Source organism: Lissotriton vulgaris, chromosome 5 (assembly GCF_964263255.1).
Source record: "Lissotriton vulgaris chromosome 5, aLisVul1.2, whole genome shotgun sequence".
Lineage (NCBI taxonomy): Eukaryota > Metazoa > Chordata > Amphibia > Caudata > Salamandridae > Lissotriton > Lissotriton vulgaris.
In genome coordinates, this window is record NC_141693.1 from 1885722844 (window position 1) to 1885750389 (window position 27546).

Consider the following 27546-nt stretch of genomic DNA (forward strand, 5'->3'; position numbering starts at 1 on the left):
TGACAATCAGGGCAAGTAAATTGTAAGTTAAGTTGTAAATACTGATTTAAAACAAAGTGCAGTGTGAGTTAAAAAAATCTCTACTCCCGGCTTCCACGTCAGGAGTCAATTGCCTAGCACCTTACAATTAGCCAACAGATTGCCCTTTGAGGTGCGTCTTGGAGATAATAGCTACCTTGTTTTTGATACAAGCTGCTGGTTTTATGTGCAGGCTTTACAAGCTCTACATGCACACTGAAAATGACTCGAACCTCTGACGTCTGCTGGAAGATTGAGAATCTGGCACCTTGCATGTATTTTCCTTGTTGCTGACTGGGTTCCCGTTTGTGACCCTTGCTTTCCTTTCTTCTGGCATACTTTGTTTGGATCTTTGTTCTGCCAATGATTCTGATTTCTTTTGTCCTTCGGTGATTGAGACTTTCTTGTGTGAATGATGGTTGCTGTCTTGGTTGGCATGACAAGGCACACTCCTTGTAAAATATCATGCCTGTTGCAGCGGCAGCTCCTCTGCTAAGGCGGAGGAGCGTCACCCTACTGCTCTAAGTTTAAAAAGGTAAAATAAAATGATAATAACCAATGTTATTATCATGTGTTTTCCATTCCTTCTTAAGTGCAGGCAGGGCTGGGGTGGCCAGAGTAGGGGCCCGGGAGAGGAGTGGTAAGCACACTCTAAAGTGCACATGACCGTTTGGCCGGCCAAACAGTCATGCGCACCTTTCCTGTTCTGCACTGGCTGTATTGTACATCCCGGGTGGAGAACACGCACAGGCTCCCATTCCCAGTCTTAGGGCCGAACCACAGCGCAAGACCAATCACAACACTGCTGTCATGATGACAGGAGTGTCGTGATTGGCTAGGGGGCCTGGGAGTCTATGTGCTTCCTGGTTCCTGCTGTCATCCGAGGAGCTGAAGTGGTCTAAGAGGCTGCAGCCGGCCGGCCAGCAGGTAAGTGTTTTAAAAAATAAAATCCTTTTACCCCCCAGGACCTCCCCCCGCCACCCTCATTAAGTAGTGGCTGCCACTGGCCTGTTGGTGGTAATTGTGTTTGGATGGCCTATTTTGCCATTTCTCCTTTCTTCAAAAGTAAGGTTAGGATCTGGAAGGTTCTGCCTTCCTTCACTTTCTGTGACTTTAGCTTTGTTGTTGCTTGACTGAGGTCAACTGCTTAGTTTCTGCAGGACCGTTGCTTCTTTGGTATTAAGCATTACTGTGTAGGTGTCTGAGACTCTTTTTTCGCAGGTTTAGTTACTGTCCCGATGTGTGCAGGGGTTATGTTCTACGAGTTAGCCTTCTGGCTTGTTTAGCTGCTTCTGTTGCTAATTCCTTCCCTACCAATCTATCATGTGTCTAGTTGTGACTTTCATGTCTTCCAGTACTCCATGTTAGGTAGGTGGCCTACTTGCGTTGTCTCTGGCTCCAGGGAGTATTACTTGGGTACTGATGTTCCATGAAGTGAGAGATCTACAGGTAGAAGTAACCCTCAGAAGAGAATGTTACATATTTTAAGTAACGCTCTTTCTCGTGGACACTTTACCTACCTGTAGATATCTTGTCATGCCGCTTGCCTTTTCCCTCTGAGGAGTGGTTACTGTGCGGTCTAAATGGTATTAAAGCTAGTTTTCCACTGCAGTTTGCCAGCTTTCCTCACCTCTAAGGGCTTGGGGAAAAAGGACAAGAACTGATGTAATGCTCTAGGTGGTGCTGTATAGGGCTTTGTGGAATCAAATCTGGGGAGTTGGATTGGAGACATGGCGCCATCTGTAGGTGCAGGAGAGCTATTGCAAATTTTTCAGAGAGATTTTGGCACCTGGGGAAGATTCATGAGGGTCCATCATCCACCTGAGAAATCATTATGACAGGTAAGTAACATTTTCTTCAGGTTCTGAGAGAGTTTAAGGAGCCTGAGCTTGGCCTTCAGTGGTGAACCATAAAGGGTGAAAGCAGGAATATGGCTAGTGTTCTGGTGTGCCCTGGTGTCTTATGACATTCTTGCCCCAACACTCGGGTGAATTGGTCTAAAACACTCCGATAGGACCAAGACAGTTGGATAATCTGTCAGCCAAAATGACCAGGTGGACAGAGGCACTCTGTGGCTACTCCTGTCATCTCAGACACTACCTAGGAAATAATATTTCATATACTTTGGTATTTATCTAACCCAGGACATCAAAAGATTGTATAATATGCACCCTCTCCCAGAACTACAGAAAAAGGTATCTTGTTTCATGCATATTTATTTATGTTTGTGTATTCACATTTCTAGGTATTTTTCACTAGAAAACAGGAGTAACTCTATTGAGAAACAATTAGGTCTTTAGTGCTTTCTGAAAAGCAAAGATGGAGCCATGCATTCCAAGGCCGCTGCAACAGAAAATTCTCGACCTCATATATGTCTGGCAGAGTTTTAGGAGCCACCAGAAGAAAAGCTCCAACAGATCTCAAGGAGGTGCTTGGAACATAATGATAAAACTTGTCCTGCGGATAGTGAGGATCCGACTGATGAAATTCCTTAAGCACAATGCACATTGCTTTTCTCACAATACGTTTGGCTACTGGAAACCAGTAGAGGGTCCTTAATACTTGTGAATCAGAAGATAATTCAGGTAAATTCGGTACCAGATGGTCCCAGTTCGAGTCTGGATTCCGAAGCAACCACAGCACCGAGACCCCCCTACTCTCCGCCACAGAGGACATCCGCACCCTCCTGGACCAAGGCCACTCCGCAGCCCATATCCTACGCGACCTATCAGCGGCCTTCGATACCGTCTCCCACTGCACAGTAATCGCCGGACTACACGACGCCGGCATACAAGGAACAGCCCTAGAATGGATCCGATCTTTCCCCACCAGAAAAAGCCAAAGGATCAGACTGCCACTCTTCCTCTCCGATCCCACGAAAATCACCTGCAGACTCCCATAGGGGTCATCACTGAGCACCACTCTCTTCAACAACTACATAGCCCCCCTCTCCGCCATCGTCCGACAACATGGCCTCAACACCGTATCCTACGCTGACAACACCTAGCTCATCCTCTCCCTCGCCAAAGACCCCACCACCTCCAAACTCAACTTCCAGAAAGGAATGCAAGACGTCACAATCTGGATGACCAACAGCTGCTTGAAGTTCAACGCAAATACGCAAGTCCTCATCCTTGGAACCACCCCTACAGCATGGGACAGCACTTGGTGGCAGACCGCCCTCAGAAGCCCACCTTCCCCCTTGGACCGCGCCAAAAATCTCTGCATCGTACTCGACTCATCCCTCACCATGAAACGACAGGTCAACGCTGTCACCTCCAGCTGCTTCAACACCCTCGGCAAGACCTTCAAATGGATCCCCCCTGAATTAAGGAAGACAGTCACCCAAGCACTCATTACCAGCAGACTGGACTATGAAAACGCACTCTATGTCCCTACTCCACAAACTCCAGACCATACAGAACACTGCCGCTAGACTCGTCCTCTGCATCCCCCGGCACAAACCCATCAGCCAACACCTACGAAGACTCCACTGGCTCTCCTTGGAGAAAAGAGTCACCTTCAAAATCTTCACCCACACCTACAAATGCCTCCACAACAATGGACCCAAATACTTCAACGACCGATTCAACTTCCGCGTACCCAAAAGTAACCCCTGATCTTCCAACCTCACATTAGCCGAAACCCAGCGCATCCACAGACCCAGAGCGGATGGAAGATCCTTCTCTCACATCGTAGCCAAGACCTGACACGAGCTACAGGTGGACATTAGATGTGCCCTCTCCCTGAACACCTTGCTCTTTGTCTAAACATATCTGCGGACCCCCTCACACAGGTGAGTAGTGCGCTTACAAGTCCCCTGATTGATTGATTGATTGAGATGGTCTGCAGTGTTTTAAACCAAGCTGACGTCGATGAATGAAGACATCAGGGGAGACCAAAAACAAAGAATTACAGTAGTCCAATCGACTCACAATCATGGCTCGCACTATCCAGGGTCTAGTCTGAGCAGCAAGCAGAATCTTTGCCATGCTGTCATTAGGATAAAGCACCTTGAGGATAACTTATTAACCTGACACAATAGGGTCAGATATTTGGTCAGTTTAAAAGCCAAGGTCCTGAACTTTGAGAATGGGAAAGGAGGAAGCCCCAGTTTGTCTGGCCAGAACTTAGCTTGTAAGGTCCTTGGAGAATTTATTTCACAGATCATGAAGATTCCCGTTTTGTCTGAATTTAGTTTGAGTGAATGTAGTACATATACCAATCCTCACCGCCAACATTTGCTCTTTGAAGACTATCGTACCCAAAGCCTCAAGGGGCAAAAGCTCATAATACGTACAGACATTGGTCCCAAACTATACTATGGAGGCTGAACCCTCCGTTTAGCATCTGTACATCCTATCCATCAATGACCATTCAAGAGATGGAACATGGTGCCACAGCATCAGATTGCAGAATGCTCTCTCCCATTCCTTGAGAGCTGAACGCAACTACTTACAATTCAGGAAGCTCTTAAAGGCAGAACTATCCAGACTTAATTTCCAACTGAACTCCTCACAAACCGAGCATTTTAATGGAAGAACATCCCATTGGATGCGAGTCTCCCTTGTCTTTTTATTTATCTGTACATGGTCAGCCGCAAAGAATTGGAAAAGTAACACCACTGTATAAAACTCACAATAAATAAAGAAGTCGAATGTTCCATTTATTTCTCAGTGCCACAATAGATTTTCAAAGGCATTTGTGTTTTAGGCATTTGAGGTTGTATTAGCCTTACTTTGAATAGAAGTAACTTTTTCCAAGGTCTAACAGACGTCACTTCTAGGCATTGGCAGGATACATCTCTTAAACATTTCGAATGAGAATCCTCTGTGGTAGGGTTAAACCCAAGAAATTAAAGAAAAAATATATATATATTTTGCTCTGCAGCTCATAAAATTTGGGTTAGAGGCGTTATCCAATGGGAGGCTCTTTGGCTGTGGAAGTGAAGGGTCTGTCTCTTTTGCTCTTGCGCCTGATTCTGGAAACCACCTGAAGGTTTGCTGGGACTGACTGGAGAAGGATAGAGGTTGAGAGTGCTGTGTCTTGTACTGATGGATGTGGGTGCACGTTCTCAAGACACTTCTATACGATACACAGCATCTGAAAGGCATTGCGTTGGAGTTTGACTTTATGTTTACAGATTAGTGAGGATTAGGGTTTGACTAAAGGATGGTGAATGGCAGGGGGTTGGGTTGGAGTAGGGGTTACTGCTAGGGGAAAGTCACAGAATCGGCAATTCGTTTTCATATTATTTCCATTTGAACTGTGCCTTTTTATTTGTACACCATGATTGTATATACAAGTTTGTGTATCTCTGTGTTTATATTATTTTTATTTCCTTTCTGTTTCTTCTAGAGTGGAGATGGGCCCGCAGCTTCGCAGGTAACTAAAGTCTGTCCTTCAATTTGATTTGTCACTTCTTAATTCTCTTCCATTTCTTCCAGTTACAGGAGTGCTTGCAATGAGCTGCCCTTAAGAGTCTCTCTCTGCATTCTTTTGATCTCATTCATATCTTAATGTCAGATGCTTTCTGCTCTAAGAGCGATGGTATTTTTCCTTCTTTGGCAATAGAGCAGCTCTTCGGGAGAAAACAGACATTCAGCCCCACTGCAGGGATCTGGCCACTGCTGGGGTCTGTAGTGCGGCTGTGGTCTCTGCCACTGCTGGAGCCTTCACTGCTGGTGGGATCAGTACCACTGCTGGGGTCGGTTGTGCTGCTATGGTCTCGTCCACTGCTGGGGCCTTCACTGCTGGTGGGATCAGTACCACTGCTGGGATCTTCAGTGCTGCTGGGTCTGTGGTGTCTGGTCCAGGGAGCTCCTTCGAATAGAACCTGTCGACACAGCCATTTGCTGCCTTTGAAAGCAACGTCTTCCACTCTATGCAGTCCATGTAGATAGAGCCCCTGGCTGGATCATAAACCCATTTTGACTGGTTCTATTTCATGTCCTTGGTGGTATGTTAAGGCAGTGCTCCGTGGAAACATGTTTTAACACTGTATTACGAAAAAAAAGCTGTTAAACTGCCCAGTCCGGAGGAGGCATCTACTATGTGAAACCGTTTCTGCTTTACATGCACAAATGCACTCTGCAAAGTCATCCCCATTCAGCCAGCTCTGATGCACTGGACCCTGCCCAGTTCTTTACATAATCTGCCATTCTGCGCATAGTCTTTCCCCCGCATCATTCTCACTCTGCACATCTACACTGCTTACCACCTTTCCACTCCCAGTACATTATTTCCACCAACATCTACCCTTACCAGTTTTACACTCCCAGCACACCACAACTCTTTAGATCCCATCTGCATTGGGCTCCACTCTCTTCACACCCGCTCAGGAGTGCTGTACACACTGCTGCAGCTGAAGTACGCAAGCCACCTTGATTTCCCCCTTTGCCTTTTTCCCATCATAGGTAACTTTTTTCTTATTCTGTTATTTTATATCATTGCTTGTTTATTTTCTGGATTTGAATTTTTTATGCTTGCTGTAAAATCTTTCTCATTGATTTCTTTGTTATTGTAATACATTCCCGGTGATAATTCTTTATTGTACATTCCCCCCTTGCAATTGCAATTGTTTTATCTGTATGATGTATATTGTTCTCATATCCCATTTCCTGTTTCTTCTCCCCCCCTTCCTTTCTGATTTTTTTTTCTCAAATAAAATCAAACTTAAGGAGTGCTGTACACTGAGCAGCCTCACTTTCCGCACTTCCATACACACCCAGAGGAGCTCTACGCTATTTGCATACCTCCATACCTGGACATACTCTCTTCACATTTTACTACTCTGTATATCCCTCCAAGCTTTGCACACTCCCCTTCCATCTGCACACACTCCCCTTCTATCTGCACACCTGCTCGGCAGTGCTGCACTCGGAGACGCCTCGCTTTCTGCACTGTCCTACACTCCCAGAAGAGATCTACGCTACCTGCATACCTCTATACCAGGGCACACTCTGCACAGTTTACCATTCTCTGCTCAGCCCTTCAAGCTTTGCACACTTCCCTTTAATCCGCACAGTTCTTCACTCACAGTACAGTCCCTACTGTCTGCTCAGCCCTCCAAGCTTTGCACACTCCCCTTCCATCTGCACAGTCCTTCACTCACATTACAGCCCACACTCTGCTGAGCCCTCCAAGCTTTGCGCAGTCCCCTTCCATCTGCACAGTCCTTCACTCACTGTACAACCCCTCTCTGCTCAACACCCAAGCTTTGCACCCCCCTTCCATCTGCACAGCCCTTCACTCACATTACATCCCACACTCTCTGCTGAGCCCTCCAAGCTTTGCGCAGTCCCCTTCCATCTGCACAGTCCTTCACTCACTGTACAACCCCTCTCTGCTCAACACCCAAGCTTTGCACCCCCCTTCCATCTGCACAGTCCTTCACTCACATTACATCCCACACTCTCTGCTGAGCCCTCCAAGCTTTGCGCAGTCCCCTTCCATCTGCACATTGCTTCACTCACTGTACAGCCCCACTCTCTGCTCAGCCCTCCTCCACAACCCTCAACTCAGTTAGTTTTTCTCCATCTGCACAACCCGCACCACTACAGAATGCTCAACTCCATACATCCCGACACTCTCTGAACAGGCTCCCGCTCTCTACACAAACTATAACTTTCTGTACAGCCCTCCACTTTCCTCCTCAAAAGTGGAACTAGGGGTGAGGGAGGTTCTGCAGCCCATCTCATATTACGAAAGTAGATTCAGGAAAATGGACCACAGCGACAGCGGTGCATATTACACCTAGGCCTGGGAGCTAAACTTTGCTCCGTTTGCGGAAGTTGCAGAGTTTTCTGCACTCCGCGGAGCTCACGGAGTACAGAAAACTCAGCTTTGTGATGTGCAGCAGAGTTTTTTTTCCCTCTCTCGAATGGTAAGTTTGGGAGCGCGAGGTGCCGCTTGTGTAGAATTTCTACCGAAGCTGCAGGAATACCAGCAGAAACTGCAGTTCGCACTGCACTCCGCCACCCACGGAATTTCGCAGAGTTTTTTTGTAACTTCGCGGTGTTACGCACAGCAAAACTCAGCGAACTACGCCCAGGGCTGATTACACCATCACTGTGCAAAAGAACTGACTGGAGTCTGTAAAACTTAAAAACAGAACTGTTTTCTAACAAACTATTGCCATTTTGAATTGGTACCGACCTGTCTTTGTGTGTCTGTGAGTAAAATGTGAGACCTGAAACTTGGAACACCCTTGTACTGCACAGGAGTGGGAAAGCGAAAAAAGTAATTTCAAAGATTACTTACAGCACACATATTTAAGAAGATCTGCTTCTTCTTTTGTAAAGTGTGCAAATAGTTTAACAAAAGTTTTCCTCACAATTTTGCAGTGTTACTTGATCAAAGACTTTTTTTTAGAAAAGTCAACATGAACCAAAGTACATTGGTGTACTCTCTGCGATGTACACCAGGTTAGAACTTTTCTGTTCTTAGACTTCTTTCTTAATCATAGTCTTTTTCATTTGAAACTGACATAAGTATACAAAAACAAATTGATGTTAAACTTGATGACCTCACAGCAGGTTCAATTAATTATTGTATATATTAAAATGTATTGTGCTACTTTATGATATTCTAGCAGATGTTCATATGTGCTATTGATATTATCTCTTCGCTTTGATGGATCGATACAGTGTGTGCATGAACCCATCCACCTATCCCGCTATTTAAAATATTAATTGACATTCGAACTATCCTGGTCTATCAGATTTAAGACAACCCATGTACTCTGCTATGCATAGGATGAGGAGAATATAGCAGCTCCCAGTCTCAACACGAGACTACGTGCTGCAAAAATAAGACAGAAAATTACATCTAATTATTAGTTATGGAATCAATCAATCAGGGGTGTGTTAAAGCGCTACTACTCACCCGTAACGGTCTTGTGGGGGTGGGGGGTGCAGGTTCCATTCGATCAAGGAGTGGGTCTGTCGAAGAGGCAGGTTTTGAGGTTTCTAGTGAAGATGGGGAGCAATGTTGTCTGTCTGAGGTGGCCGGAAGGGCGTTCCAAGCTTTAGCAGCGAGTATGGAGAAGAAGCAGCCTCCCAATTTGGACTTTCTGGTGCTGGGGACCATGGCGTAGGAGAGCTGGGCTGATCGTGAGGTCCTTTGGCAGATGTGGCAGTGTTTTGGCAGGTTGAGGACCAGTCTTGCGGCTTCGTTCTGGATGTTCTGTTGCTTGCGGTGAGGTTTTTGTTTATTCCGGCATAGAGTGCGTTCTGCAGTCGAGTCTGCTGGTGACCAGGGCGTGAGTGACGGTCTTTCTGTATTCGAGGGGGATCCATTTGAAGGTCTTATGAAGGAGGCGAAGGGTGTGGAAGCTAGAAATCGTGGCGGAGTTGATCTGGCGGTCAATTTTGAGGTCGGAGTCCAGGATGATTCCCAGGTTGCGTGCGTGGTCCGTGGGGGTTGGCGGGTTTTCGAAGGTGGGGGACCACCAGGTGTCGCTCCAGGCATCGAGGTTTGGGCCCATGATGAGTACTTCTGTTTTGTTGGTGTTTAGTTGTAGGCAGCTGTTTTTCATCCATTTGGCGACGGCTTCCATGCCTTCCCGAAAGTTGTATCTGGCGGTGTTGGGTTCGTTGGATAGGGAGAGGATGAGTTGGGTGTCGTCTGTGTATGACACAATGTTGAGTCCGTATGTTCTGACAATGGGGAGAGTGGAGCCATGTAGACGTTGAAGAGCGTCGGGCTGAGGGAGGAGCCCTAGGGGACTCTGCAGGTGGTAGGGTGCGAGAGGAAAAGGGAGTCAGACCCGCTGCGTTCTGTTGGAGAGAAAGGAACGGATCCAGTCGAGGGCCTTGTCCTGGATTCCTGCGTCGTAGAGTCTGTGTATTAGAGTGCGGTGAGAGACCCCGTCAAACGCCGCTGAGAGGTCGAGGAGGATGAGAGCTACTGTTTCTCCTTTGTCCATTAGGGTGCGGATGTCGTCTGTTTCGGCGAGGAGGGCAGTTTCCGTACTGTGTTTTTTTCTGAAGCCGGATTGGGAGGAGTCGAGGATGTTGTGTTTGTTGATGAATGTGGCGAGTTGGCTGTTGATGGCTTTCTCAATGACTTTCACTGTGATGGGAGCATGAAGATGGGTCCCTTATGGGATTGTATTTAAAATATACTTATTGACATGAAGTTTAATCACACAAGTGATGCATATTATTGGCAAGGCTTACCAAAAACTAAACCACATTATTGAGAGCTTCATAAAAACATGTTATTATAAATTCCATAATGAGGTGCATTTAACATGACATGGGTAGGTAGAAGGGTGTGTGGGTTTGTAAAAGAAAGACATAGTTCAGCTCTTCCTCCAGTCTGCCATTCTCCATAGATTCCCCATGGCGTTGCCAGTTACCACCTCTGCTGCCTAAGGTGCAATTGCCCAAGCCTGGGAGGTTTACATTTACCAATAGCTTTGTGGAATAGACAATAGTGGCTGATAAGGTTTGTCCTTGTCTGATGTGGCACTCTGAGCTAATGAAATAACTGAAATGACAGCCCTGAGTAATTGACAGTGACCGCAAACAAGATTTAACCCACCAATTTCTATATTTCACAATATTTTGAAGTACATTATAACATTGTATAGCGCTAACAAGGTACATTGTTTTTAAAGATGCACATGTTTCCTTTAGGTATATTTTTTTCTTACATGGCTTATATTTGTTGTTACTCAATGTTTCACTTGTACAATTTCTCATTTGTAAAAAGAGTATTCATTGTTCGAGGATCCAACTGGTCGCTCAACGTTTCAATGGGCAGGTTAAAGATTTTTGGGGCTGCATTTGTCTGATTGTGCTGAATGGGGAAACTTTAGATTCAAAGTTAGGTAACAACCTGGGTATTATACAGACTAAAAGAATAAATAAGTCTACATATTATGAATGAATGAAACAGCTTTTATATAGCGCAACGTTCACTCCAAGGAGTATCTTGGTGCTGATGCAGAGGAAAGGGCACCTTCCAGGAGAAAGCGAAACTGGCATAGTCTCAGAAGATATAAGATCAGAGAAACAACCAAGCCGTATTCTCTGGAATACCAAAGATCCATGTTTTTAAGGACTTCCTAAAATTGAGTCTGGTTTATGTAAGTCTGAGTTTGGTAGGCAAGGAGTTCCAGGCTTTCGTCCCCATGGCTACCAGTGTCTTGCCGCCCCTGCTTTTAAGTTTATATTTAGGAGAGTTGTGAGGAGGTTTTCTGAGGATGACCGTAGGGTATGTTGAGTGATGTATGGCTTAGTTCTATCATTGAGTTATTCTGGTCCAATATTGTTTACTGTTTTATAGATAATGGTAAGAACCTTAAACAAAATCCTGGGCAGCCAATGAAGGGTTTTCAGTGTTGTTGTAGACAAATTAAGTACCAGCCTCGCTGCAGCGTTCTGGACCACCTGTAATCTTTGTAGTACTTTTTTGTTAGTTCCTGCATAGAGACTATTAGAGTAACCCAGACGGGATAGCACTTAGGCTGCTACCACCGTTTTTTGGGCCGACGGGAGTAGATAAAAATATTTTCTGAGAGTTTTAATGACTTGAAAACAAGTACCAGCCACAGCAAGAGCTTGCTTGTGGAAGGATTATGTATGATCACATTTTATTCCCAGAGTCTTTACAGTCTCCACTGTAGTCGGGGGTGGTGCAGGGTTTTCCAGCCATCATTGATCCGGTCTTAAAACGTTATTCTTGCCAAACAGCATAATCTCTGTTTTGGAGCTATTACATTTTAAATGGTTTAGCTTCATCCAGTTCATCACTGCTGTTAAACAGTGGTGATATTTTTCTAAAGCCACTGTTTTTATCCAATGTAAGGATCAGTTGAGTGTCATCCGCATAAGCGATACACTCAACATCGTATGTGTCCATCAAAAAAAGCAATGGTACCATATAGAGATTAAAAAGTGTTGGACTTAGGGCCGAGCCCTGGGGAACCCCTGATGCCAACTCTCTTTCTTGTGATCTATAACCTTCCAGCGTTACAATCTGTTTTCTATTTTCTAGAAAGGAGGTGAACAAGGCCAATCCATTGTTTGTGATTCCACTGTAAGCAAGCCTGTCTCTCAAGATATCATGAGAGCCCGTGTCCAACGCCGCTGACAAATCTAACAGAACCAGCACTGCGTCCTTTCCCTGATCCATAACAACACATTTTATACAGTTTACAAGGCTGCTTCTGTGGGTGGCACAACCAGTGCTGCAAGCCCACTAGCAGCATGTGGTTTACAAGCCCTGGGCACACGCAGTGCAGTGTACTAGGGTCTGACAAGTAAACCAAATCAGCCAATCATGGAGTCACTAATCCATACATCAATTTACAATAGGGAGAGCATATGCACTTAACCACTGATCAGCAGTGGTAAAGTGCCCAGAGTCATAAAACAGCCAACAACAGGTCAGAAAAAATAGAGGAGGAAGGCAAAAAGTTCAGGAATGACCGTGCAAAAAGGGCCAAGTCCAACACAGACCATAACCCTAGGTCCGAGGTCGAGCGCCCTAGCCTAACGGCTAGAGCGCTCGACCTCGGAACCTAGGTTTGAGTCTCGGTAATGACGCTAAACAAAACATCCTGTGATTCTGGGCAAATCACTTAATCTCCTCGAGCGTAACAAAACTGAATGTTTGTCCTCATGTAACGTAACTGGTGCTATGTAAAGCGCTCTGATACCTGATTCAGTTCGGGTCTAGTTCGCGCTATATAAAACTCTAAAAAAACAAAACAAAAAAAAAACGCATTTGCAATGCAATAGGTCTCGCATTAGGAAAGTTTGAGCTATTGGTCTTGTAAATGACAATTTTTTATTTATGTGTTGTTTTTGAAAATAGCTAAATTAATAGCTTTGTCATTTACAATACCAATAATTATAACTTTCGCAAATGTGAGACCTATAGCATTTGTAATGCAACATGTTTTGTATTTACGTGACTTAGATATGTTGATATTACAAATAACAATGGCTTTTAATTTTTTTAAATAATTAATACTTAAATAAAAGTGATTGTAATTTATAATGGCAATAGCGTAAACTTTTGTAAATAACTTTTGTGAAGATTAGGTTCAGTGTATTTTATTGTGACGAAAATCCAAGAACAGAAGTGAAATATTAACATCTTTTTGTGACATTTGTAATAAAGCTTGAAACATTGAAAGAACATATTTGAACCAGTGATGTTGTGGTTGCGCTTAGTGATGCTGTGGTTGCTCTTAGTGATGCTGTGGTTGCGCTGAGTGATGCTGTGGTTGCGCTGAGTGATGCTGTGGTTGCGCTGAGTGAGGCTGTGGTTGCGCTGAGTGATGCTGTGGTTGCGCTGAGTGATGCTGTGGTTGCGCTGAGTGATGCTGTGGTTGCGCTGAGTGATGCTGTGGTTGCGCTGAGTGATACTGTGGTTGCGCTGAGTGATACTGTGGTTGCGCTGAGTGGTGCTGTGGTTGCGCTGGGTGGTGCTGAGTGGTGCTGTGGTGGTGCTGAGGGATAATGTGGTGGTGCTGAGTGGTGCTGTGGTGGTGCTGAGTGGTGCTGTGGTGGTGCTGAATGATGCTGTTGTGGTGCAGAGTGGTGATGCTGAGTGGTGCTGTGGTGGTGCTGAATGATGCTGTGGTGGTGCAGAGTGATGCTGCTGAGTGATAATGTGGTGGTGCTGAGTGAAAATGTGGTGGTGCTGAGTGATAATGTGGTGGTGCTGAGTGGTGGTGCTGAGTGATGTGGTGGTGCTGAGTGATGTGGTGGTGCTGAGTGGTGCTGTGGTGGTGCTGAGTGATAATGTGGTGGTGCTGAGTGATAATGTGGTGGTGCTGAGTGGTGCTGTGGTGGTGCTGAGTGGTGCTGTGGTGGTGCGAAGTGGTGCTGTGGTGGTGCTGAATGATGCTGTGGTGGTGCAGAGTGGTGCTGCTGAGTGATAATGTGGTGGTGCTGAGTGATAATGTGGTGGTGCTGAGTGATAATGTGGTGGTGCTGAGTGGTGGTGCTGAGTGATGTGGTGGTGCTGGGTGGTGCTGTGGGGGTGCTGGGTGGTGCTGTGGTGGTGCGGAGTGATAATGTGGATGGTGCTGAGTGATAATGTGGTGGTGCTCAGTGATAATGTGGTGGTGCTGAGTGATAATGTGGTGGTGCTGAGTGATAATGTGGTGGTGCTGAGTTATAATGTGGTGGTGCTGAGTGATAATGTGGTGGTGCTGAGTGATAATATTGTGGTACTGAATGATGCTGGGGTGGTGCTGAGTGATGCTGCGGTAGCGCTGAGTGATGATGTGGTGATGCAGAGGGCAGAAAGGCACAAAAAAGGAGTCTAACAGAGGGCAGAAGGGCACAAAAAACGAGTCTAACAGGGGACAGAAAGGCACAAAAAAACAAATCTAACAGAGGGCAGAAAGGCACAAAAATCCGAGTCTAACAGTGGGCACAAAGGCACAACAAGTTTGAGCTATTGGCATTGTAAATGACAAACCTTTTATCTATGTATTGGTTTTGAAAACAGATAAATAAAAGGCGTTGTCATTTACAATACCAATAGCTTAAAATTTCACAAATGCGAGATCTATTGCATTGTAAATGCTTGTTTGGTTATTGCCCCCTCTAACTTCCGCAGCCTCTGAACAATGGAAATGCCTGCATTCTTCCCACCTTTCCATGTTTTTAAACCAGCCAAGTAAAGTTTTTGCAACTTCTTGTAGCCTTTATTTTCTAAGGCATCAGACACACACGTAACAAATAAAGAACGAAAATAGGCACCGACCCCTCAAATCAAAACTATATAATTAACAGCAGGAGGATAGAATACTGGTGTGCATGCAATGAATGCAAATCAACATTTCACCGGAAGCCTTGCGCACACAAAGAGGTCTTGTGCTGCATAACACGGCAAAGTCGTGTTGGCTGAATGAGGGTGCGGGGTAGCTCAAACTTCACATGGCCTCTGGTAATTAACCCCGTTTCAAGCCCACCAGCCGCATCTTGGAGATCAAACAAAAGCAGGACAACACAAACCAACAAATTGTTATCTTTTTGTGAATCACCCCAAGCAGCAACATATTTCATGGATTCCTAACGCTCGGTCCTGGTGGGGAAAGCATAATGCCTTTATGCGGTTTTAGAACGAAAGCAGGACTGCTTGTCGGTCAGCAGGTGGGGGACATCGGGCATGATTATGGACTCGGTAACTGTCATGGCAGCAGAAGGCAGGACTGGCCAGCGGGTGCTAACAGCGTGTTACAGTCACGCTGTCTCACGGCGCAGAAATGGGCAAAAGCCCAGTCTGTGGTTGAGCAGAGCATGCGCTGGAAGCCATGGATGGGGAAGGGAGGGGGAACAATGGTCGAACATGGAGTAAACGCCCGTAAGGGCGCCTGATTCAGGAACATGAAGTGCAGTGTCTGTGCAGCTGAAGATGGGGTGGGGAGGTGGGTAGCCTATCTAAAAGTTACAGCACGATAAGCTACAAAAAAACATTGCAGGAAACCGTGTCCTGCAGGCAGAGCAAAGCGGTTTAAGAAAATATTGGTGACAGACTATAATTAAAACAAATGTTGAAGGTAAGGTAGCAGTGATAAATGGAAAGGAAACAAACAAAAAAATTTAAAATAAAAGTACACTGGGAGGCCGTGGGCAGCAATAGCATGGGTGAATAATTATGGGGGGGGAGAAATGCGAGACACGGCCTGGCGTCCGTGAAAGTGAAAGTACGGCCGGCCGTGGGCAGCAACAGCAGGGGTGAATAATTAGGGGGGAGGAGAAATGCCTGAGGCCGAGCGCACGCTGGGGGAAGCTTCAGATGCCTGTGGGAGGGAGGCTGATGGCTTTGATGTGGACGCGCGTTCCGCCCCAGTGCACCACACGAACTTTAGGAAATCCGCAATGGTTTCAGACCTTGGTTTGGCCTCTATACTCTCACCCTATTATCCCTTGTGGGATTAATAGGACGAGACCTAAACAGTAAGGAATGTGTTCCAATTTTCTAGTCCTAAAGGCTTGGAAGTGTACCAGCCATGGTACCCACATTCTATCATATTTGTTGGTATAGCCTCTGGTCTGCTATACTTCTCTTTCCATGAGGGCACAGCAACACATTCCCTGGATCCATTCCTTAACACATGGGGCACCTATGGATTTCCATCTATGCACTCTATCTCTAGTTGCGATCAAGCTGTTCATACCCAATGAACTGCAATTTGCTCCAAGACCTCCCCATTTTTCCAGGAGACCCAGTAGGGCTATTTTCCGTCTACCCTCTATGGCCGCTAGTGTGCGTTCGATTTGAACCCAGAATTGAGTGAGGATGGGGCGCATCCAAATCATATGAAGGAGGGTGCCCTCAGTATGGCAATGTTTACAGGGCTGGCTGTTTTATCCATTTCCAAATCCTTTCCAGAGTGAAGTATGTCCTCTGGAGATAACTGAATTGGATTAGGAGGAGGTGGCTGGTATAGCTGGTTCATGAGGGGCCATCTTGGTTTCTTGCCATACATCACCCGGGTCCTCTTGGCATGCACAGCTTCTCCAAGGGGGTCAGATATATTGGTCTCAAGAGAACTGTGTACCCTAAAAATTCCATGGCCACCAATATTCTTCACTACCATTGTAGCTTGTAAAGATGAATTTATAGAGCGCGAATTGCTGCCCGGGAGCGTCCAAGCGCTAGAAAATAACAAAGGCGACCTCGTAGAGTGGCTAGCTAAAGAATTAGTAGGGAAGGTTGAAAAGGAATATTTTTAACTGCTTGCGGAGTGAAGAGAGGTTGGGGTTGGCTCTAAGATGTAGGGGGAGGGTATTCCAGGTCTTGGATGCATTGTAGGCGAACGTCCTGCCACCAGACCTAGTCTTTTTTATTCATGGGGGCATAGCCATAAAGGTCTGGCTAGAGCGGAGGTTTCTACTGGGTTGGTAATGGGTGACTAAGTCACGGGTAATCATGGGACCTGTGTCCCAAAAGGCTTGATGGGCAATGCACATGGCCTTGAAGAGGATTCTCTGGCGCACTGGCAGCCAATGAAGGCTGAAGGCTGACCAGACCGGCCCTCACTGATTGTCTGCGAGGAAGCTCGAGCAGTGAGCGACCCGCAGTTCTGCACTGTCTGGAGTCCGCGTACGGTGTAATCTGGAGCGCCGAGGTATAGCACGTTGTTAAAGTCTAGGCGAGACTGTATTAGACCCTGTATGGCTATGTGCTTGGCTTCCATGGGTAGAAGAGGAAGGATTTTCTTTAGCATCCTAAGGAGGCCAAAACAGGCAGCTGAAAGTTTTGTGGCTTGAGTATTGAATAAGCGGTATCTATCCAGCCATACCCTAAGGCTCTTGATGTTGTCCTTTGGTGCTGGAGGGGGGCCTAGACAGGGGGGCCACAGAGAGTTGAAGAAGCAAGGGTCGGAGGGGCCCAGAAGCATCAGCTCCGTTTTGTCCCCATTTAGTTTGAGGGATGATGAGGACATCCAACTCTTTACTTCCTCTAGGCACTCTCTAAGTCCGCCTGACGCAGGCGTGTTGGCCTCCTGCGCCAGTGAGACCACCAGCTGCGTGTCGTCCGCGTAAGAAATAATCTTAACCCCAAATGGGCGGACGACATCAGCCAGTGGCCTCATATAGATGTTGAAAAGTGCGGGGCTTAAAGAGGAGCCCTGAGGGACTCCGCACCTTAGTGGTCTACTGGTGGACACAGACTCACCGTCGAAAACTCGAAAGGATCTGTCCTCCAGGAAGGATTTGAACCAGAGCCAGGCTTTGTCCTTGATTCCGGCGCTAGACAGACAGTACAGCAAGGTGTCGTGGCTGACCGTGTCGAATGCCGCGTGAGGTCAAGGAGGATCACTGCCACTGATCCTCCTTGATCCAGGATTTTTCTGGATTCCTCAGTGACCATAAGGAGGGCGGCCTCGGTCCCGTGTTTGGGTCTGAAGCCCGTCTGGGTGGGATCTAACAATTGGTAGTCTTCTAGGAAATTTACCAGTTGGAGATTATTGTATCTTTCCAGAATTTTACTCACCCACGGGAGCAGGGAGATGGGCCGGTAGTTGCTGAAGTCTGACGGGTCCAGATTGGGTTTCTTTAACAATGATCAGACCATGGCCCGTTTCCAGACAGGAGGGACAGTGCCGCTAGGGGGAAAAGCTGAGTAGATTTTGTTAACTTTTTGATGGAAAAACTCAGCTACGTTGTTGCAGTGAGTTGAGGATTTTGTATCATGCAGGCTGGGTGGGGGTTTTGTTAGTTTTTTCACAATTTGGAAAATTTCTTTAGATTTTGATTTGGCTAGGAGAATTCTGTTCGAAAAATATGTAGCCTGGGCAGCTTTGACTTCTGCTTTGTATTCACAGATTGACTCTCGGTAACAAATTTTATTTCCTGGAGAGTAATCTAAACGCCATCGTCTTTCGGTTTTTCTGCATTGGCGTTTCTTATCCCTGAGAGCCTCCGTGTACCAGGGGGCAGTTTTGTGGGAGCGTTTCAGCGTGATTTTATTTTTAGGGAGGGTGTTTTCAAGAGTTTGTGTGATCCAGTCAACATAAGCCTGGTTGGCTAGACCTGGATCCTCATTGTAGAGAGGTTGGTTGCTGGCGAGCTTGATAGACCAGTCGTCGATTGAGAGGCGAGACCAAGCTCGAGTGAATCTTGTAGTGGGTCCAGTCGGCGGGGGCTTAAGTGTGGTCCAGATGAAGGGAACCAGTAAGTGGTCTGTCCAAGGGAGCGGAATTGGCAGTCCGGCTACAAGGTCTGCACAGTTACTGAACACTGGGTCCAACAAATGGCCCTTGACGTGAGTTGGGGTTTTGACGTGTTGGGTGAGTTGCAGAGCAGCTAAGTCATCTACCAATGTGGTGACTATATGATCAAATGCAGAATCGAAATGAAGGTTGAGATCACCTAGCAGAGTGAAATTAGACGTGGTACTGACGCGTTCCGCCACAATCGAAGGAAGAAGATTGTGGAATTGCTTAGGGGGGCCTGGGGATGGTAGAGGAGTGTTCCTGAGAAGCAGTTATTAGGGGAAAGTTCGATACTGAAGGCAAGGCTCTCACAGTCGGGAATGGTTTCAGGAGTAACTCGGCAATGAAACTGTTCTTTATGAATGATTGCTAGGCCTCCTCCTCTCCCCTCAAGTCGGTCCTGCCGAGTGATTTGGAAGCCTGGAGGGAGGGCGGTAACTAGGGCAGGGTCGGAATCTGCGGTGAGCCATGTTTCCGTCAGGACTACTATGTCCGGCGTGCATTCATCTAATAATAGGGCAATTTCCGCCCTATGTTTTGGCAGGGATCGGCAATTTAACATGAACATACAGTAATCGTGGGTTAGTTCAGCGGCAGGCTTGGGTTTGAGGAATGATTTGCATTTTGGGCAAGTTTGTGGAATGTTTTCAGCGGGATAGAGATGCCGTGGGCAGTTCGTAACAGGGGGCCTAAGGCTGTGAAGGGTTTCAGCACTGTAATACCTGGGCTCTTGTAACTGAGGTATAGGGGGTATGGCCCTAGGCCCGGACTCGGCGCGGATGAGCGCAGACGAGCTTGCCTTAAGCGCGCCTTCGGCGTGCAATCATCGCGCCCGCTGCTCTCGTCCGCTGCGCTTTCGGTGAATACACATGTTTATCCAGTATTATGGGTATCTTTCATAGATTCACATGCCTGAATCATTCCCCGTCGTCGGGGTGGGAGTCCCCGGTATATAAAGAAAGTAATGTCATAAAGACATATACATAACAATAGGCCAGCGGCCTCTCATTAGTAACATATCCATGTCCTTTTGTAAAAAGGACTAAACTTTGGCCAAGAGCCAAACAGATCTCACCACCCTCTAGAACCTTCCTGGAAGGAGCCCTAGTCCCTCAGATTTTCTACCGCACGTCGTGCTAAGGGAGTCTCCTCTGAGCTCTGCTCAGTTTTCTTTATATTCTTGGATTTATCTCCACAATTTTACTCAGAACTTTATTCCTGGAGGAATCTTCTGCTTTTGTCATGACTGATTCTCCAAAGAAAGGACTTTTCAGACCTTGTGCCTCTTGTAGCAAAAAGAGGCTTCATGTGGATGACAGGCATGAGGACTGCCTGTACTGTTTATATCCTGACCATTCAGCTAAAGACTGTAAAATCTGCCGTATTTTTTCGGCCAAAACTCTCATGGATAGAGAGGGCCGACTGCTGATATGGCTCCAGAGACTTAAGGAAAAAGATCTACCAGTCTCTTCAGGTGAGAGTGAGTGTTCCATGGGGAGTGTACACTCTACTCCTAAAAGGCCTAGAACTTCATCTCCAGGACCATCTGTACAGCCCCCTCAAAAGAAGACGTCCAAGTCTTCAGAGGATCGTTCTAAGGCCACTGCTGTAAAGGTTTCTCTACAGGATCCTACCTTCAAGAAACCTTTGATGACATCTTCAGCCCTGCCGATAACAATGTCGACAGCCACGATCTCCACTACGGTGGCGTCCTCTATGTTATCGACGTCGACGACTACAACATCCTCGTTGTCGACGGGTAAGTCTGTTTTATCCATTATTAGTTTAAAAAAGACCTCTTCAGCGTCACCGTCGACGAGCACCTCGTCGTCGACGAAGCCTAAACCGTCATTGTCGACAAAATCATCGACGCCGACTAAACCGTCTTCGACGGCAAGCTCATCGTTGATAAAGTCATCGACGACTATACCGGCGAACCTAGCGAAAACGACGTGGACACCAGCGTCGACGAAGCCGTCGACGACAACACCAGCGTCGACGAAGCCGTCGACGACGAAGCCATCAACGACACCAGCGTCGACGAAGCCGTCGAGGACGAAGCCATCAACGGCACCAGCGTCGATGAAGCAGTCGACGACGAAGCCGTCGACGACACCAGCGTCGACGAAGCCGACAACGACGAAGTCGACCACGAAACAAACATCGTCGACGATCCTATTGTCGACGACGTCGTCGATGAAGAAGACACCGTCGACGACTCACTCTCAGTCGACTATCGACGGTTCCCCGTCGACGACCAATCCGTCGACGACTGAATCACCTCCATCGAAGTGTATCTATTCACACTTCAGGATGACTGCACGTACACTCACGCCAGAATTAACATCGCCGAGCAGGGTACAACCTTTTCCCCCGGCTAATATCCAGGATACTGAGGACTCAGATGAAGGCTCTATGTTTCAGCAAGCGACAAGCCCATCTGAACTGCAAGTCAAACTTCACGAAAGTTCAGACTATGAGGAACAGGAGCAGGAACAGGATGTAGAGTACCAGGAAGAGATCCATCCTCCACCGCTTCCACAACAGCCTATGGTGTGTCTTCCTGCTTCTATTGTGACAGACCTGCAGTTTCTCATTGCAGATTATAAGCAAAGATTCCCATCCACTGCTCCGCCTCAGCCAGTGGTGACACAAACACCTGCGACACCTACAGTGGTCACACCGCCTCCTAAATCTCGACCGGCTCCTTTGATTCTCCATTCGGAGCCGTCTCGCTCACGCCCTCTGCCGTCCTCTGATGGGGAGGAGGAAGAAGAAGAGGAAGAGCAGCAACGTGAGGAAGGCGAGCTTCAGGAGGACGAATATGATGAATACATCATTTCAGGTCCCGCATCTCCGGTACAGGCGCAAGCGAATTGTAGTAGTCGTACCGTCGAGCATCAACAGACGGCGTGTCAAAGATCACGAGTCCGTCATGGAAACTCCTAGATGTGAGTAACCTGTGCAAGAAACACATAACGGTGCCATTGCTATATTGTAATGTACTAGGATCGGATACAGATATTGTCCGGATGAACTGAGGAGTTAGAAAGAAGTTAAAACTATGCTCCCCATGCTGGTGTCACCGTCATGTGCTATCTGCCACAAGAATGCACTGCGTTGACACCTTTCACGTTCATTTAAAAGAATCAGTGTTATTTGACATTGGGTTACCAGTATTCCAAGTTTGTGCAGATTGAAATATGCAAAGTGATTGCTAACCGGCAATTGCCAAATGCTTACAAGGCTGCCAGGAACTACCCATGTTACCTCATGGGATTACGGGCGAATTACGGGGCTTACCTGCAGTCTAGCTCAGAGAGTGCGCCCGCCGCCATTAGCATGCAGAGAGGACAAATCCTACCATTACTGATACGGGGCTTGCAGCATTCAGGCCAAAGCCACATAATCCCAACACCGGCTGGCACATACCAATGCCGTGTCCCTCCGGCGCTTCCGACGTCTCGCAATCCAAACCAGGAATGACGACGCGGAAGTAAGCCTGGCGGGACTACTGGCAATCGGGTCAATTTTGCGACAGGTGGCAAACCTGAAGACGACCTTGGAGTACTGCTACAAGCTTTTTTAGGTCAGGGCTCGGGAGGCCAAAGAGGGGGAGGCGGTCAGGCTCAGAGAGGCCGAGGCAGGGGCAGAGCACCACCAACATGGCAGACCTTTTCACCCAGCGTGACACGGAGCAGGGGCCGTACATTTCAGAAGTGACAGGGTCGGCCACTCCCATTCCAGTCCCGGAGAATGATATTGTAGTTAATCTATCCAGCTACACACTCACCACCACTGAGAAGGGTGTCTCAAATAAAGGACTAGGGTTTGTGCCGACACCCCACCATGATTCCTTCCTCTGTAGAACTGAGTTGTCTGAGATGATGCGCAAAATCAGGCTGCATAAATTTTTCCATGACCAATCGAGCATAAGGTACTTGCGCCATGCAGCCACCGGCAATGGGGTGGTGTTGTGTGCTGCAGCCTCTTTTATTGACTCACCAAATGACCACTGCTGTGCTCTGTGAAAAAATGGAGGATTGAGAATAGAGACCCAACTATTTGCCCTGACGAAGTTGCCAATGACAAGGCAATGAAACATGTCGGTCCAGTCACAAAATTTATGGTAGTAATTTAACCATTTTTAAATGGTGGAGTTTGGCAGCACCAGAATAAAATCGACTTTGCCAGCCAAACCCCACATTTTTATATTTGTTGGTTGTTGGGTGTAGGCACTTGTTAGTCTTTTCTAAACACTTCTTTCTGTCCTACCAGGTAGTGTATTTGTACACTCCTTGTCTGTTTCTTTCTCTATTCTTTCTTGTGCATATCTTCTCTGCACTTGTTTCATCCTCCTAGCAAGGAAAGTAACCGATGATGAGAAGTGGGTATACCGGTGATTAACAAACCGGGAACCCCCTCGGGTGTCACGTCCGTGAGGTACTTTCCTTGCCTCCTCACATATTTTCTCTATGTGGGTGAATCTGTGCACATCTATTTTCATATTTCAAGGCATGTCGGGACCTGTAACACAGCAGCGGTTAAATTTAATTTTTTCTGGTGAGCCAATATGAGGTGTGGCCCCAGCAGTTACAGTGTTTGAGAATCAAATCATGCAGGCTGAATAGGGCTTTTTGTTTCATATTTGCTGAGTGGGGGGCCGCCCTATATAGCCTTTTTTCCCCTTTACATCCCTTTTTGAATGATTGATTTAGTACGGCGGCTCAGCCGTGAGGATGATGCCCACAATTTGTTTTTAAATTTACAGAGTCAGACAAGGTGGTGTGGGGAGGCTTCCAGCATCACACACGACCCTAGCAGCCCATGTGAGGAGCGCTTTACCATAATCATTACACAGTAGACATTAATTACTAAATCAGGGAATGAACTGCCTGGCCTTTTCCGATGAACAGATTGCACTCATATTTGCAGGCCCTCCGCTACTACCTGATGCACCCCTGAACACGGAAGGGTCTGCTAGGGAGGAGTGGGATAAACTTAGTGCCCTTAAAAAACGCCAGATCCGAGTGGCCCTCCATGGGGCACTTATGACCGAGTATTTAAGAGCTGGGGCTTCCCCTCCGAGTCTCATAGTTAGGCTTGAACCCAAGATCTTTCTGGAAGACAAGCAGTTCCGTTTTGATTGGAGCTGCGTTGCTAATAAATGCACACGCGACAGGCTTCAGTGAGGCACTTCTGAAAGAAATCTTGGAACTAGAAGAAAGTCTCAATAACAACAGTGCACTACTGGATGCGAAGGACCAATTGGCGCGCATTCAGGGGGACTTAGCGGACTACAAGGCCTACATGGTTTATCAAAAAATCAAAGGCCTCAAAAAGAATCTTTAACGCCATACCCACAAGTGGGCCTTCCCCTATATTGAGGACGAGTATTACGAGAGACCGCAAGAACAACCAAGGGGCCAGTACCAGCCCAGGAGGGGTCAACAGCAAGTCAATCGAGGGGGCCAGCAAGGATATAGACCAACACCTAATAACTGGCAGTTCGACAATACCAGTAGTGAGGACGAGGAGGCATCAGATCGCCCCACCACGTCTACTGGCAATCGGGTCAATTTTGCGACAGGTGGCAAACCTGAAGACGACCTTGGAGTACTGCTACGAGCTTTTTTAGGTCAGGGCTCGGGAGGCCAAAGAGGGGGAGGCGGTCAGGCTCAGAGAGGCCGAGGCAGGGGCAGAGCACCACCAACATGGCAGACCTTTTCACCCAGCGTGACACGGAGCAGGGGCCGTACATTTCAGAAGTGACAGGGTCGGCCACTCCCATTCCAGTCCCGGAGAATGATATTGTAGTTAATCTATCCAGCTACACACTCACCACCACTGAGAAGGGTGTCTCAAATAAAGGACTAGGGTTTGTGCCGACACCCCACCATGATTCCTTCCTCTGTAGAACTGAGTTGTCTGAGATGATGCGCAAAATCAGGCTGCATAAATTTTTCCATGACAAAGAAAAGACTCCTTTGTCATTGTTTGACACAAATCTACACCGTCCCTCTACGTTCTGTCCCCCAGTATCACTTTTGGGTCCGGAAGTTGCAGTTTTTGAGCAACGAGTGCTACATGAAGTGGAGGTCCTTGAACAACAAACACATCTCCATCAGGGACATAATATGACTAAAGAGGACTGGCAAGCAGTTAAAGCATTACAACAGAATTCCGCCATCACCATCAAGCCGGCGGACAAGGGTGGGGCCGTGGTCGTGCTCAACACCGCCGACTACGAGACGGAGGTGCTGAGACTCCTGTCTGTGCGCACCAACTATAGCCCCATAATGCGTGACCCCACCCAGGAACTTGCCAACACTATCAAAAATCTAGTGGCAGACGCTGTATCCAAGAAATGGGTAACAACCAAGGAGGCTGACTTTATAATCAATGCGAATCCGCGCATACCGGCATTTTACATCTTGCCAAAGATTCATAAGCCGCAGCGGCCACCACCAGGGCGCCCCATCGTTTCCGGAATTCAATCGATCCTCGAACCCTTATCTCAATTTTCCGACTTTTTTCTCAGAGAAGCAGTCATCACACAGAAATCATTTGTGCAGGACACCACAGATATTTTAAACATTCTGAAGGACATGACTTTTGACCCCACCAACCAGTTACTAGTCACAATCGACATCGAATCATTATACACCAGCATCCCCCAGGGCGCGACGCTGGTGGCAGCAGCTAGAGCCCTGGGGGCGATGGAATGGTTCTATGACACACCTGTGTCATTTGTTCTTCAATGTATTGAACTGGCACTCACGAGAAATGTCTTTGAGTATAAAGGACAACTGTACTTGCAGACGTCTGGGACATCTATGGGGGCCACATTTGCCCCCAGCCTGGCCTGCATTTATGTGGGCCAGTTTGAGGAGAATGTGATATACCATCCCTCCAATCCCTTCCTGAGTAACATCCAGGAATGGAGACGTTATATTGATGATGTCCTCTGTATCTGGTCAGGTACAGAGGACCGGTTACATTTGTTCCTTAATTGGCTAAACCAAGCCGATGATAGCCTGCGCTTCACCTGGTCCATTAGCAACAGCAAGGCAGTGTATTTGGATGTGGACATATTAGTGGAGGAGAACATGCTAGTCACCATGGTTCCTCACAAAGACACGGACAGGAACTCCCTCTTACACTACCACTCGTTCCATCCACGAGCCCTCAGAGACAACCTGCCGGTAGGCCAGTTTCTTCGATACCGCAGGAATTGTTCCACTACCGAAGCATATGTGGATCAGTCAGCTGGACTGGTCACCAAATTGACACAGAGACAGTACCCGACCAGAGTAACTAAACACGCACGCAAGAGGGCTCTCAATACCCCACGTGAGGCTTTGCTTGAACGTAATGTGAAAACTAATCATCCGTGTTTAGCAGTGGTTACCACCTTTGACCCACTATCCACAAAAATAAGACAGATTATCCACAAACAGTGGACATTACTAGACACTCCAAATGACAAGATGCCAGCCCCACGCTTTGCATTTAAAAGGGCAGCCAACTTGCGTGACAAGTTGGTACACACCAGGAATGTGACAACTACCCCTGAAGCTAGCACGATCCCGGCAGGCCACTATCCTTGCAGCGGGTGCACTGTGTGCCCGCTGACTACAGACACAAAAGAGATTACTTTACACAATTGCAAGACCTGGTATCTGACTAAATTTAGTAATTGTAACACGACACACGTCATCTACAGGATCACCTGCAGCTGCGGGTTACACTACATTGGCCTCACCACGCGCAAAGTGAAGGTCCGCATCCAGGAACATCTTAGCACGATTCGGGCTAAGAAACTCACCACACGCTTGATGCAGCACTTCAAAGAAAAAAATCATGGACAGGGCGATCTAAGGTGGACAGTATTGGAGAAAGTGGTGGGCAACACACATTATCTAGATATGATACTGGCCAGAAAAGAAGCTAGGTGGATCTACTTGGAGAAGGCTGACAAAGAGGGGCTTAACGATTCCATTGAGTGGAATAAAGTGAGCAGACGATAGGTCCCCTGGGTGGGCCCCTGAATCATCTGTGCAACACAGATATAGGTTTGGCACACCCTCAAGCACTCCCCCACCTGAGGTTGATTTCAGTTTCTTTAGTGTTCGACACACCTGAGTTAGAACTCCTCTTCCCCCTGGGTTCAAATTCTGTACAGGGGTTCCACATGTATATATACATTTTTACACATACACAAAAGCATCTTTTTTTTTTTTCACAACCAATTTTATTGAGCAAGTAAGCAATAAAACCGTGGCACCCCACAGGCCGGAGATCACCGCAGCAATACAGGTACAGTAAATCAAATGAGTAGCAAATGTTCAAGCAGGCATCAAGAATAGGCTCAGTATGAATAAACCCCCAGCCCACCCTACCCCCGGACCCCCATCCCCCCAACACACAGAAACTCCCCCCCACCCTCCCCCCCGCACGTGTACATATAGCAGCAGATAAAGGGTGTAGGTGTAGTGCGACAGGAGTGTCGCAGATTCGGGCCAACAATGTCCGTACAATCAAATGTCCTCTTCTCGCTCTGCTGGGGGGTCAAGTGACAGGCCCCGGTAGTCGGCCCACCGCTTCCAAATTTTGTAGTGTTTGCGCGGGCAGCCCCTCGCCTCAAAGATCGGCCTCTCAAGGCCCATGAAGTAGTCCAGCCCAGCTTTCCACGCGGACAGGGGAGGGGCCTTCACAGCCTTCCACGCTCGGGCTAGGTCCCGTTTGGCAACAACAAGCCCCAAAAGCAGCAGATGACGCTTATAGATGTTCCCACCAATGCCCTCCATAACGTGCAACAACCCTAGCCG

General features: G+C 47.3%; 1 protein-coding gene across 2 annotated transcripts in view; it reads left to right on the top strand.

Moving 5' to 3' along the window:
* Positions 1–27546, top strand: part of LOC147717626 (E3 ubiquitin-protein ligase TRIM39-like) — a 383703-nt gene that overhangs the window by 172482 nt on the left and 183675 nt on the right. For both annotated transcript variants that reach the window (XM_086924415.1, XM_086924416.1), the window contains exon 6: positions 5377–5403. In XM_086924415.1, coding sequence (XP_086780541.1) covers positions 5377–5403 — 27 coding nt within the window. The remainder of the gene's footprint in view (positions 1–5376; positions 5404–27546) is intronic.